The following is a 15,620-nucleotide window of genomic DNA, read 5'->3' as shown; positions in this document are numbered from 1 at the left end:
GCTGGGGATAAACTTTGTGAAGGGCAATAGTCTTATAATGAATTAGAGAGATTGCCTTTGAAAAATGCCAAGCTGAAGTGAACGGAAGGACATTTACAAAATCCTGTGCTCTTCTGCCAAAGGAAGGTTCCTGAACAAAACTGAAGAGAAATTATTATAGGAAGAGAAGCCATCTGAAGCCCCAGATATCCCAAATTCAGTATTAACTGACATAATATAATTAAAAAGGAATGAATGACATTAAAATCCTGCTGTATTCTGCACTTCAAGTAAATCATAGAACTCATACTTTACAAAGTAAATTACAGAACTCCTGCTTAGACTCCTCCAGTGCAGCTTAGAGAGGTTCAGCATTTTGAATAACTAAAAGCTTATAATTGGATGAAACCTCAAATATAAATTCATTCAGTACAAATCAGGAAATCCTGATAGCTTACCAACTAGACTGTTTAAAAACTCTGGCAAATGAGAACTCAAAGCGTGTTCCATAAATTAATAACTTGCACCATCAGGAAGTTGTGTTTCCTTCCTTCCTTCCTTCCTTCCTTCCTTCCTTCCTTCCTTCCTTCCTTCCTTCCTTCCTTCCTCCCTCCCTCCCTCCCTCCCTCCCTCCCTCCCTCCCTCCCTCCCTAATCTTGACCCTACTTTCTTTTTCTTTTTGCCCGTTCCTGAACTTTTTGGGAAGTTCCCAAAGAGGCAATTAGTCTGGACTCCTGGTGACTGCTTGGACTACTCCTTGCAAGGTTTTTTTTAGCAGGATTGTGAGAAGTTGTGTGCATTTGCCTTTTACTTACGGTTGAGGAGAGAGACTGGCCCAAAATTACCCAATTGGCTTCATGTCTAAGGCAGGATAAGAACTCATGGTCTCCCAATTTCTAGCTGAGAGCTTTAACCAAACTGTTCTCAAGTTCGTATCATAAATGTAATTAATTGTACAATATAACAACTCTGTTATATAACAAACTAAAGATGGCTATCATATTTTATCTTAAAATCATGTACAGTAAGTATACCTAACACCTAACAAAAAAACCAAGGTGTATCCCACTCTTCAGAAAGAAAGAAAAAAATAAGCAGCTATCAACTGTCAGCTTTTTAGGAATATTTTATAAGAGTGACAGAACATATCAATGAACAATCTGTTTCATGTCCATTCTTCTGCTTCAAAACAAGCCCACACTTTCCTCTTTCCAAGGCACTGTACTTTTCCACATTTCTGAACATTAGCAAACCTCCCCCATATCTATTTTTGTGTATTTCTTATTGTTTACTTATGTGAACCTGATCTCCTGAACAGGTTTGATTCATACAATCAAAAATCTTAACTCTAAGCAATGTACTTAGTACATTGTAACCAGTAACAACAAATAGCATCAGGATAGGAATAGTTGCAGTAATTTTCTATGAAATTTATCTGAAAGGTTTTGTAATTTGTAATTTATGGTTTCAAGATCAGAATTCATATAAGGGTGTTTCAATTCAATACTATGTACTGTATTTTGCTTTATTCTTGATTCAAGCCATTAACACATTGAAGTAAAGAAAATAATTCAGAACTTTCTGAAGAGGCAGTATCTACTGTCATTTTCTTTACCACATAACTGTTCTAGCAAATTGTATTTCTAACTCATAGAATTACTATTAAATTAATTTTCTTTCTTATTACATATATGAATTCACATAATAATCAGGAGATATATCGGAACATTGACTGCTTTACTACACTGAACATTATACAACCCTGACTAAGAATTATTCATAAAATTGGTATTTTATATTCAACACTTTTCCACTGTGGTACTTTAAAAATATAATAGATATGATTCAATCAACATTTAGGTAAATGTCGATTTAAAAAGCAAATAGTTACATTTACAATATCTTTAGAGATTTCAGATATTTCAATCTACAATATTTGCACTGACATTTGATGGAAGCGATTGTCCTGATCTGATGTTAATTACTCCATAAAACAAAGATTGTAAGAAAATGGCCACAATAAATTACAAAAAAATATGCCTAATATTTTAAATATATTATAAACTATTTTATTAACAATACAGTGAATTGTGTTTTGTTCCATCTTGTACCCTTTCAAAATTGCTCCATACATCAATTTTAGCTTTAATCGTAAGTTTCTATGGGTCATTCATTATACGTTACAAATAAGCATTTCTGGAGAAGTATCAGTGCTACAATATGTATTACAGCAAAAGTACAAAAAATATGCAGATTTAACAAGATATAACTGTAGACCGAAATTCACTTAATCAGATTAAAGACGTATTGTCCTAAATTATAGAAACTATCAATCTCTTGGCAGCCCATTTCAACAGAAAGCAAGGCTCTCCACTGGTTTAATAAGATTTATTGAAGAGAATAAATTCAAGTTACAAAAATCTGAACCTGGACAACTTTCACTTTTAGAGTTCCATCTATCTCTCAGCTAGTTAAAGTGGAAACTTTTTCAGTCTATTGACAGATTGTGTGTGAAGCCTCAAGGGGGCCATCCTCTTAACTGATAAGAGAGGAATGTCCAAGGGCCAGATAGTTCTCCATGTATTTTGGGCTACAAATTCCACAATCTATACTACTGTGGTTGATAGGAGTTATATTTCAAAGTATCTAGAACAGTGATGGCTAACCTTTTTGCAATCGCGTGCCAGGAGAGGGGGGGCGGGGGAGGTTCGCATGCGCATGCAACCCCACCCACCCCCGCTCCTGGCACATGATGGCCTGGTAGGCCCGTATTTCTTTCTTACCTGGTTCCAGATCCTCTCTATGCATCTGGGAAGGGAGAAAACAGCCTTTCCCACTCCCTTGGAGGCCATATGGAGGCTGAAAGGGCCCATTTCTCAACTCTCGGTGGGACAGGAAGTGACATTTTTTGCTGTCCCCAGCCTCCAGAACCTCTCTAGGAGTCTCTAGGAGCCTCTCTAGGAGTCTCTAGGAGCCTCTCTAGGAGTCTCTAGGAGCCTCTCTAGGAGTCTCTGGAGGCTGGGGACAGGAAAAAATGTCACTTCCTGTCCCACTGGGAGTCGGGAAATGGGCCCTTTCAGCCTCCGTAGGGCCTCCAAGGGAGTGGGAAAGGCTGTTTTTGCCCTTCCCAGATGCATAGAGAGGATCTGGAGCCAGGTAAGAAAGAAAAACGGGTCTTACCCACCCACCCCAGGCCCTCCAGAGGCAGGAAACAGCCTGTTTCCCTACTTCTGGTGTGCCCAGAAGGCCCGAAAATCAGCTGGCCGGTGCACGCATGCGCCCCAGAGCTGAGCTGGCGTGCCCACTAATATGGCTCCGCGTGCCATTGTGGCATGCGTGCCATAGGTTCGCCATCACGGATCTAGAAGAAACCATGTTGCCTACTTCTGCACAAAAGTTGTTCTTCTTCTAGAGATACATTCAAGTTATAAAAGAAGTATATTCCAGGTAGTGAGTAAAAAAAATAAAGAACATTATAAGAAAAATGTATTAGAACAAAGCCTTTTTATCAAAATCTATAAAGTAATTTAAATATTGTTTCCTTTAAGTACTATGTCCTTTCTATAATATTTATAAATGGTATGGTCATTCACTTGACCAGGGGTCAAACTCAAGGCCCGTGGGCCGGATCTGGCCCACGGGGCTGGCCTGGAAATATCAAAGGACTGGCTTGCCGTGCCTCTGCTGGCCGAAAACAGGCTGCATGGGCCCGTTTTTGGCCAGCAGAGTGCTGCAGGAGGCCATGGAGGGCAAAACCGAGGTGTGGGGGAGCTGCATGCAGTCCCCTTGCACCCTGTTTTGGCCGATAAAGTGTTGCAAGAGGCTATTCAGGCTGAAAACGGGGCAGAGGGGGCTGTACACGCCCCTCACACCCTGTTTTGGTTGGCAGGGTGCTACAGGAGGCATCTATCCTTTCTCACCCCCACCGGCCCACGGAGGAGAACTACAATGTTGATCCAGCCCTTGAAGAAATCCAGTTTGACACCCCTGCACTAGACTTAAGGATAGCAATGAATTTGAAGCAACAAAGATAAATAAAGAAACAGTTACATATTTCAAATACTTAAAAACAAAACCAAAATTAGTATTAGACTGCAAACTCCTACTTTCAAAAGAACTGTTCATGCTGTATACTAATGAATAAATTTCAGGAAAGATAATTCCTGAAATGAGTTAGTTTATGGGTATAAACTAATCTTTCACACAAAAATTTCTGACAATGGCTTTGTTGAACAAGCCATAATAATAAAAAGTCTATTGTATGTATATTTTCTATTTGTCAACTACATCATTACAAAGTAATACAGAAATAAATATACAATTATATGTCCACAAAATTTGCAAATCAGGCATAAATTCACACAAGCAGTATAAGTAAAGATCAAATATTGGGATTCTTACCCAGATTGTACCACATATCCCGAATCTCAAAACCAATTTGTCTTCTCATATCACCATACCTAGAGAAAGTGCAAATTTTTATTAAAATTCTTTTAATACTTTTTATTGAAATTCTTTAATACCTTTAATAGTTTTGATAGGGGCTAAGTCCCTATCAAAACAAGAAGCATTTAGAACTAAATTTCATTTTATAACTTTGAATAATGGCAGCTTTTTCAATTTGTTAAGTAATATTTCCACTGTTAACCACAGGAAAAATGTAAGCAAACAATACATTGACATTCATAAACCATACAGAAAGGAAATGATTTAAATAATAAATTTGAAAAATTCTAAACTCATGCATCCTAGCTCCTACTTTAGTATTTCACAACTTTTCTTAAAGGGAAAAAGAATTCCAGTGGGCATTATTTTTTTTATAAACATTTCACCTGTGGGATTTTCACTGACATATTGCATAACTGTCCCTTGTGAATCTAAGGTGGCTGTGTAGATTAATGAAAGGATTTTTCACTTCTCAGCCTCTGATATCAGTACTCTTAGGAATATTTTATGTTTAACTTATTTTAGCACATATGGAATATAGAAAATGACAAACGATAAATAGCCCGAATCAAGAACATCCAATCACATTAATTATAAAGTTATTTTTTAAATCAACCATAACACCTGCTGAGATAGTACAATTAAATTAAAGGTACAGTATGGTGTCTGGAAAGCTATCAGAAAATAAACAAAAATTGAATATAATTTTATTAGATGTTGCATTTTTTAGAAAAAAAGATGGATATGCAGTGACACTTAAAAGTTTCTGAACCCTTTTGAAAGTTCAATATTTCTCCATACATATCATATTATATTATATTATATTATATTATATTATATTATATTATATTATATTATATTATATTATATTACATTACATTACATTACATTACATTACATTACATTACATTATATTATATTATATTATGGTAAGTTATTTTCACACGTCCTAAAAACAGATATAGAGAACCCAATTAAAGAAATGAGTAAAAATATACGTGCTCAATTATTTAGTGAGGAAAGTTACATATTTCCATAGGGCAAAATTATATGAACCTCCAGGACTATAATTTATATGAAAGAGAAATTAGATTCAGGTGAACCCTGAACACATCCTGTGTTCAGCTTTTGGCTGTCTCAGACTAAGTGATGGCTGACTGTTCGCAACCTTAAACTTACAGATGACATTTAGAGCATTAGTTCTTAAACTAGGGATAATTATGCCCAAGGGATAATCTGGGCATAGCCTGTGGGTAAAGTGCAATTTGTAATTGCTAGTTTGTGAATCTGGGATCTAGTTTGGAACTACTCCTGCCAAAACACTGGTATAAAACAACCAAATCTGGTTTGTTGGGGAAATGACATTTGAATATGGAAAAAATAATTTGGGACAAACAGTTTCAAAATATAGATTTCAAGTTTCAGATGAGTAACGGTAATGATTAATGTTGAAAAATTTTTGAAATGTTTTGGGAATCACTAGAAAATGAAAAGTTGATGATTTCTCCTAGAAGATAGCTATGCTTCTGGAGAAATAAGATTATAAATATGGTAGTAAGATCATTAGTATAAAAATACTGATGAAAAAAATCTGAAAAACAACAGGTAAATCATAAAATTGTCAAAAGTGCCTTTTCCCATTAATTTAGGGACATTTAATTTAATTTCCTGGGCTCAAAATTCAGAATGAAAATAATCTATCATCAAATAATCTATCATCAAATATCATGGTATTTATACATTGTAGAAACCCTCAGGGTGTTCAGCATTTACATGAAATCTCTGAATAAGATCACTCAGCGTATTGTTATCTATAGCAGATGATCTGTACATTAGAGTTTATGAATTCTCTATAGGAATTCTCTAAATCCATGTATTACATGAAGTATACATCACCCCTCTTTTATGGGTAACTTAACCACCAATGCAATAGGAAGACATAGTTACTGATAATCATGACTAAGCAAGATATTTATATTGAATTAATGAAAAACAAAACAAATTATATTTTAGGCCTAATGCATACCTATTTTACTTCAATTGTGTTTTGTTTTAAAAAAGGCATGGTAACCTCGATTTGTCAAACCAGAAAGTTAAGGCATAACGGGTGGGTTGTTGCACAGATTGTTAGGTTCTGGGTATAATTCAAAGTGTTGCTTATCACCTGCAAAGCCCTAGCACTGGGTTATATCGGGATTCATTTTGCTTTGACAAACATTATCTGTGATTGTCCCAAACAGTGACACTACCCCCTTGCTTCTGATAATCTGGAAAGCTCTAGGATCTCTTCTTTTTAAGATCACACTTGAACTGACAATGAGTTAATAACCATTTTTACTTATGGCATGGTGGTTCAAAAGGGACCATCTACAGGTTGTATATTCCCCACACTCCCTATGTGAGGAAGGTGGGCAGTTCAGAAATGTAATAAATAAATTTTAAAAACCTCTTTTTCTACAACCCTGTACTCCCTTTATTTGGGGTAGAGTTGGACGACTGGATGGAGTTCAATGTTTATTGGCCAGATGCCACATGGAGTTCACAACATATATTTTTTTCTTTGTGTTCTGGAGAGAAACATCTGCCGCTACCTAGGATTGAACTCTCAACCTTCGGAGTGGGAGGTGAGCATCTTTATCACTAGGCCACCATGTCACTCACGATAGATAGATAGATAGATAGAGAGATAGACAGACAGACAGACAGACAGACAGACAGACAGACAGACAAACAGACAGACAGACAGACAGACAGACAGCATTCTATGTGAAATGGGTCAATCTCTTATAGGAGAAAAAAATATAGAACTATATTTCAATGAGAGCTAGTAAAGTTCCTCATTTGGACTTTGATAACTTTGATTTTATGTTTCAAGTATTTATTTGTACAACTCAATTGATATTATAAAGATTAATAATGCTAAAACTTATATTTTATACAGACAGAAACTAAAACATTTCCTATAAAACATTTTGGCATTTTATGTTTATGAAAAGAAAAAAATTCAAAATAAAAATTTAAAATTTAATTTTAACTAAATAAGAGCATTTGATATTGAATAAATAAGAGCATTTGATGATTTAAATCAAAATGATGTAGTATAGGTGTTTTCCTCATAAAAATATATAAATTTTGCTTTAACCACATGCTTTTATAGCTTTCCTTAATTAACTTTCTTAATTCATTGCTTATAGATATCTGCTTTTAATACCTTTTTATTCTTAGTTGCAAATATAATCACTTGCAATACCCAATTATTTATCAAATAATCACTCATTTATCACTTTCAAACAAATAACCACTTATTTATTTATTTAGGTATTGCATGCCATCTTATTATTCCGGTCTTCTCCAATTCCTGTATTGTACTGGAAATGTTTATTAAAAAATAATTCTATGTGGAAGTTTATATAACCCAAATGCAACAATTTGAAGAAGGTAATTAGGATACTATAAACAATTCAAATTAAACCAAATAATTTGTTCTGTTTGATTTTAGAAGACAACACTGCAATCTAGATAATTTATATTTTATGGCATAAGCTTGAATTAAACCAATTCAGATTAAATACATGGATCATGACCCTGAGCTTGAACCAGAAACATCGGACGAACCCTCAATCAGAACTAAACCAGAACAAGAAAAGCATTTTAATTTTCAAACTGAATCTAGCCATATTTTCTTAGCTATAAGCACTTTTTGTGGATATTCTCTTTGCTGTAGACTCTTTACTGTAATTTATGGGTCTGCTTTTATTTTTATGCACACATAAACACACCTGCCAACTGTTCTCAATTGGCTGAGAAAGTCAGGGCAGTGGGAATCATTCTGTTTGAAAAATTCATCATAAGAGATCCAGACATGGCAACAGAGAGGACAAAGCATAGCAACAGAGAGAACTGGAAGTGCACTCAAGAGCCAAATTAGTTGGACTCTGTGGCACAGTGATGAAACACGGACTTCCTTATTGTAAGTCTCTAGGCAGAGAGAAAGGAATTGGAAGCAACCAAGTGGGGTACTTTGAGGGCCTTGATACAGAGACGCCAGTTTTCCTATAATACTAACCATGTAAGGTCAGCTGCTGTAACTGGCATATTTATATTATATTAAGAATACTAGTTCAAGGATTTTTATTTTTAATGGAAATATAGAATTTGCCACTTTGAATAAAAAACAGCTATACAGTACATGGTGTTCTAGATCTTGTTAGAAGAATAAGGCCTAAATTAAGAAATTACAATAACAGGAAGAAAATATAACGATTAATACTCTACCAGTAAAAACCAGATATAGCAATTTATATTAGCCTATGATTATAAGGTGGCTGAATATGTCAACTCAAGCATTGGTGTTTATGTGTTGGAAGGGTACAGACCAGAAGAAAGGATCCTGATTTCCTGAGAGGATAAAGGATCTTCACTCTATTTATTTATGCATTTATTACATTTATATGGCACCCATCTCATTGACAAGTAACTCTGGGTAGAAATTTGAAGGGATTTCACCATCAACTGCCACCATGATTAGAGTTCTCCTACTAAGCACTTCCCTGCATTTCCCATGATAAACCTGATTTCTAGTTCAATAAGCAATTCAACTAGAATTTGCCACTTTGAATAAAAACAGCTATACAGTATATGGTGTTCTTAGAAATTACTAGTAATCGAATGCATCTTGTATCCGAAACCAGAAATTATTTTTAGCTTCTGTGTTTTTACTTTACTTGCTTGTTACTTAGGAAAATAAAAATTTCCCACTGAATTTTGATTTAGTGATTAAAGCTATGTGGTAAAATATACTGAGGAAACCTCCTATGTTTAGAAAAGAAATAAGGAAGGAAAACAGCATGCTGACAGCTGAGCATCAACTCCCTGAAGCTGTCATCTTAGCAACTGGCAGGAAATGAAAGTTGCCATCTGTGATTGAGAGCCTCGGAGTGTTATCTAAATTAAACAGGTACTGGATATGAGGATAAGTACTTTGAATGTCCTGTTATAGTCTAGGTTTGGGTGGAAACTGAAGTGTAATCTAGAAGGTTAATGAGAAAAGTAATAGAGTTTATTTGTAACAATGTCTCTTATTCAGAAGAATATTGTATTTTTAATCTATTTAAATACGCTAATCATAAGACTTGTTAATTTTAAAATAGTATGTTATTTTCAAAATTATATATTTATCTTTTGGTCAAACAAAAATCTAAGCAAAAACATTATGGAACTATATTCTCAGACCATTTAGACATACATGCTTGCATTTTCTGGATCCAATCTTCAGAAATCAGCAACAAAGTGGGAAACACCAAAGCTAGTTACTTGCTTGGTATGGGACCGTCCATTCGTCTTTCTGAATTTATTTTGTGCAATTTGTATAAAGACATGAATGGTAGAACACAGGAGAGCCATAGGGGGATTGTTCTCAAAAGTTGTGCTTATGTAGAATGTGGAAACATAGCAAAATTGAAGCCTCTGTAAAGAGTCAATTCATTCTCTCTCAAAAAAAGATTGTTCCCATGAGAATTGCTTGAGGTAATGGCAGTCAAATAAAAACATGCCAGGAAAAGTTACCAGACAAAGCTGGGGCTTGCCAAGGCTTGTTAGAAAATACAACAGTGAACGGGAACTTGTACTTTGGAGCCATCAAACCAAACGAGGTACTCTACACAGTGGGCTTCCTGCTTCAAATTTTCTGGAACTGAAATACTGGTTTGTTAAAATCTGAGCTTCATAAATGTGTGAATAAGTGAAGCTTTTAATCCAGAAAGTAACCAACAGAAGTTGTAAGCCTGAATTTGTTTCTACACAGCCTGAGTTTTTGGGTAAACAAAAACAAATAGTGCTTGTGGTGTTACAAAGGCCTTTGCTACATCATCCCATTTAATAACTCCACTGTTTTAAGCTTAGGAAAAGGCTGCCTTCATCACAGAAAATACTACTTCAGTTCCAATTATTAATATCTCATTGGGTTAGATTTTTACTTTTCTAAAGCTGTAACGAGCTGCATCAATAAGTCAATATGGACGTTTGTAATGAATTATGAATAAGACATTATGCAAACATGTATCTCTACAATATGTTTGTATCTCTGATGCTGGCAAATTGGCATCACTACTATAAAAACGGTTACTGTTATAAGCATATGCTTATATGCGAATTCATAAACATCTCTTTATTTAACATTTTTGTACTCTATTATTATTCTCTATTAGAATTATTGTTTGGATCCAAAAACCAGTCAATCAATCAGTCAGTCAGTCAGTCAGTCAGTCTGTCTGTCTGTCATCTATCTAATCTCATTTCAACTTAATTCAGTGAGGCACATATCTCCTCCTATTTTTCCAACAATAACAATTCTGAGAGAATATAGGATTGAGAGGGCTGGACTGAAAGAATGGATTAAACATGGATGAAGTTCCATGTTGTTCACTTCTAAAAGTAAAAAGAAGGGTAGTATAATTCTATTATTTACAACCACTCTAAAAATCTACGAAGAGAATAGGGAAAGAGAGAGGAAGGGAAACAGTGGAAATAATGTGCAACACAGTATGAATATAGACCTTACTATATCAAAATTCTTTGCATTCACAAAATCCTATTGGAAATGGAAAGACGTATTGTCTCTGTGGACATTCTCCTCCTGGAGTTAAGGTGGGCTCCCACTCTGAGGCCTTGCTTAGGGTGCATGGAGAAGCACGCAACCATAGAGTAGGTTACTGTCCTGAAAACCGTGCCACCACCTTTTAATTCATTTTTTAAATCACTTGATTCTTTTAAAATTTTATATTAATGGTTAGGGTTAAATGGTTTAAATATTTATTTGTACATCACCCAAAGTCGGAATGTGAGGTAGAGGAACAATTTAAAAATTTGATAAATTAAAAAGAAAATGAATAAATGTTTAAATTCAATGCACTGTAATTTATATGACTTTTAAAATTATGAAATTTTAAATAAAATCTGTAAACTACTCCTCTAAAGCTAGAAAAAGCAAAGGCATGACAAATGTCTGAGATTTATTCATGGAATTCACATTAAAATTAATCTCAAAATTAGCTACAAGAACTTTTATTATATATATTTTTGTTGCAAGCTTTACAAAGAACATAAAAACGAACACAAACTAATAAAGAGTAAAAGCAGTAAATATATTTGCAGCAAATATAAGTACAATTATACAATTATCTCTTGCTTTATGATTATAAAAGAAAGGGTTTTTTTCTAATCATCAAACCAATAATAAATATTTCATTTTCTCTTTTATGTAAAAAATTATAAGGAGTTTTTAATCAGCGATAAATATAGATCTTGTTTTCCTCTAATCAAAGAGTTTAATGTAGCCATCATACAAAATTTCCATTATCTCCATACAAGATCTTATAGCAATATAATATTAAACTACTGTTAAAAGGAGATTAAAATGAACAGAAAAATTAGAGAATTAAAATCGTGATTTCTAACGGTAATTTTGAAGCATTTTTACTATATTGATATGACATAAGGTGAATGTTTGCTTTATACTTTAATTTTTGATTCTAACTTGATGCTAAAAATATGATAAATACTTGAATCATAGTTTCAAATCTAACCTTTCATCATACTATGATTACTTGTCAACCTGTCTTGAGTTTTCTGAGCATCTCAAGTAATATTATGCTAATAAACTTTTAAGTTCCTATTCATGGTTTTTATCTGATATATAACTTACTTGTTAAGTATTTTGCATCTTTTAGTACTTGAAAAATTCTCCAGTTGTAATGATTCTTGGGTAAGAAAAGCAACAGCAAGATGAAAATAGTTGTTCCAAAGCTGGAAATTACAAAAAATACAAAACCGTCAACATTTTAATACTGAAATATATTGATACAGGTAAGTTAGCAAAGATGTAATTTATATTGTGTATATTAATGTCAAGAAAACATCAAGCTACTTTATATTTATTAACAGAATCTTTGTGTATTGTTGCATCTGGGGACTTCCATGCTGGAGGTCGCTGCTAAACTGATGGTAGATTCTACCTCCCCACTTGCTCTCTGCTCTCTACTGTCCATCTTTTGTTATCAACTTCTAATTGGTTTACACTTCTGTTCATTTCTTCCTTTAGGACATATAGTGACTCCACAAGTTTGGTTTTTGAGCAAAACTTGGCTTTGCAAAAATTATTCAATGAAGCATCTGAGCAAATTATATGACATAAAACAAGTGACCTTATGTTTGCTTGATTAAAATAAAGAAATCCCAACTGGCTCCTGTATTATGGAACCAAGTTGCCTTAATGATGTCCTCTTGAGTTTAAATCGGTTCCTGATTCCATTCTAATCGATGATTATTATTGGGTTTTTTTTTTAAATTCAAGACTACAACCCTAAAGATCAATTTGCTAACATACAAAGCTGCCTACTCTCTCTGAGTCGATTTGATGAAAATAGGCAGTTTGACCCATCAGTATTTGGATCTTGTCTGGTAGAAATATTCAACAGAATTTTCAAGATGAAGCTACAGATTTTTGGGATGTCTTGGCTTGCAAAATCCAGTTGGTGATTTTTGCACTTCATTAAATGCCTTATCTATTGAGAAAAAAACCCTGAGATACAGCAATGTAAATTTCTTACGAAGCCAAAAATATAAAAAAGCTTGAAATTATAGCATGGAGGAATTCTAGGAAAGGGAAAGGAAAGCTTGAAGTAGAACCTGTTATATGAACATTAATGTGGAGAAAAGACTTGAGGAAGGCCACAAAATAACCATACAGTCAAATATTCTTGTCTTAGAAATAAAATGTGTAAAGATCAATGAACTATCACTAATATGCCAGTACAAAAATATGGCAACCTGGTTTTTAAAAAAACAGATTAGAAAAGCCAATTAAGTTCTTCTGAAATTTGGTTTATGGTATAATAACGTTTCAGAATTTTTCTTCTTAAATAATAAATGTGAAGCAACTGTATGGAGAACAGCTTGGGTGATCTCACATCCTCTCTTTATCCAGATAGGATTGAAGGAGCCAATCTACTTGTCAGCTCTCTGTCTTTTGCTGCAAACATCAGCTCTACTTTTGGTGGAGCTATCTTCAATCCACCATTCTTCCCCAGAAGCAGCAATTCCTGGAGGGTGAAAGAATCAGGAGCTGAGGCATTTTGTCATACTTGCTCCAGCCACAAATGGAGCTTTGTGTATAATCTGGTAGTATTTGAACTGGTTTTGTACTTAAATGTCTTCCATTTAAAGTAAGGAATTTTTGTGAGTTTGTTTTCTTTAAAGGAGAAATTATCTCCCTTTGTCATGTTAAATTTTAGAATATTGTTTATCTTAGAATCCTGGAATTTCTTTATGTTTCCTAAATGTGGTTTTTAATATAGTTAAAAATTGGGGTGATTCTCTTTGGATTTAACTGACATCTGGAAAGGAAAAAAACATGTTATGGCTTTGATTACAATTGACATGATATTTAAGCTTTTTTCCCTACATTTATTTTATGTATTCTATCATTTAAATTGGCTTCATATTTAATTGTCTTTCTATTTAAAGTGAAGGCAGTGGTGAGATTCAGCCAGTTCGCACCACTTCGGGAGAACCAGTTGTTAACTTTCTGAGCTGTTTGGCAAAGTGGTTGTTGGAAGAAATCATTAGGGCAGAGAACCGGTTGTTAAATTACTTGAATCCCACCACTGAGTGAAGGGTATCTATGATCTTAAAAAGTGAAACCACTTTTTAAATGTTGGTTTGTCTACAGTTAAGAGTTGAAATATGGAATATTGAGTTGAATACATGTTAATCTAATTATCAGCAAAGAGTTCAACTCCTTGCTGATAGCTGGATTGGAGATGTTATTTATTGGTAACCATGAGTAAGAGATGAGCTATGGGATGAAGACAAGGGGAAGAGATAGTGAACTTTTTTATACTTGTCATGAAAAAAGTGGGGATTGATTTTTTTTAAGGGGATATTTTTCTACTTTTTTCCCCCTTGCTTTTTTGCATCTTCTTTCTCTTTTAGTCTGTATTATCTTTTATTATTGTAATCAAAACTTTTAATAACATTATTATAAAAAGAACTTAAATAATATAGATAAGTAAAATACAGATTGTCATTATATCCAAATATGTATAAACTCTATATATCTATAATACACAATTTATCAGTCTATCATAAATAATTACATACATATCATATCTTATGCCACATATAAATAGCACATTCAATGAGAATCTTTAAAAAAGAGGACCACAGAAATATATATTGAGAAGGACTTTTAGAAATAAGGAAGACAATATTCGGTGTATGTTTTACCTGTAGCTCAAAGCTGGTTTGATCAAGGAATTTTTTGTTCAGCATATCTGCATACTGATTAATTGCTCGCAAAAAGACTCTGAAAGATCAGGAGAAAATTACATAATTACACATTTAAGACTTTAGTACCTTTGTAAGTTTGGCATTCCAATTAGTCATAAATCTAAAAGTGCCAGGAAAATAGATGCCATAGCAATAATTTCAAAATATGTGCAATTTTACCATTATTAAGTATACAGAATTATATGCAGATATTTCAGAATCAATCAAGAAAATTAACATATGTAGAATCTGATAAACAACAAGAAGCCTTTGGATGAATTCATTTCTCTTTACCATAAGATCAAGAAAAGATAATTAACAATTCTGCGTACATATAAAGCAAAAAATATTTATTCCATAAAGTCTTCATTGTTAAGAATCAATAGCTGATGAACAGTGCTTTGAAAATTCTACTTGTCAAAAGCTTTTATCTTTCTGTATAATTTATGCATAGTTCATCAAAAAGAGTATAATTGGATAAAAACCTTCAGAAAAGGATTTGCTTACAGCAAGAACAAATCTTACTATTCAGTAACATAATGTTAAGTGTAACTCCCTGGCCCTCAAATTGAAGCTTTCAGATCTCCTTCACCACCATGATGAGAAAACTGAAGTCCTAAACCCAAAGCAAGACTGCAACAAGTGAAGGGAATATTAGCAAGGGTAGATCACATTTCTACCTCTTCCTCACTACTGCTGTGACAGGTCTGAATTTCCCTGAGGCAGAATGGGAGAATTAGCCACAACCAACTTGCTGCAGCCAATTCGCCACGGCCAACTTGCTGTAGCCAATTCATCACAGCCAACTCACTCCAGGACAACTTGCCATGGAACAATTTAACTATTCTATTTAATTATTTAAAATAAAT

The 15,620-nt window shown here is 33.9% G+C and overlaps 1 protein-coding gene across 4 annotated transcripts in view; it reads right to left on the bottom strand.

Moving 5' to 3' along the window:
• The window catches only part of DOCK1 (dedicator of cytokinesis 1), a 427,633-nt gene that overhangs the window by 111,711 nt on the left and 300,302 nt on the right, over positions 1-15,620 (bottom strand). For all 4 annotated transcript variants that reach the window (XM_034436445.3, XM_034436446.3, XM_034436447.3 and 1 more), the window contains exons 30-32: positions 14,710-14,788; positions 12,128-12,228; positions 4,381-4,439 (exon numbers count right to left, since the gene is read on the bottom strand). In XM_034436445.3, coding sequence (XP_034292336.2) covers positions 4,381-4,439; positions 12,128-12,228; positions 14,710-14,788 — 239 coding nt within the window. The remainder of the gene's footprint in view (positions 1-4,380; positions 4,440-12,127; positions 12,229-14,709; positions 14,789-15,620) is intronic.

This window comes from Pantherophis guttatus, chromosome 6 (assembly GCF_059756535.1).
Source record: "Pantherophis guttatus breed Tessera chromosome 6, ASM5975653v1, whole genome shotgun sequence".
Lineage (NCBI taxonomy): Eukaryota > Metazoa > Chordata > Lepidosauria > Squamata > Colubridae > Pantherophis > Pantherophis guttatus.
Note: the sequence above shows the minus strand (reverse complement) of the source record. Positions and strands in the feature narration are given on the sequence as shown.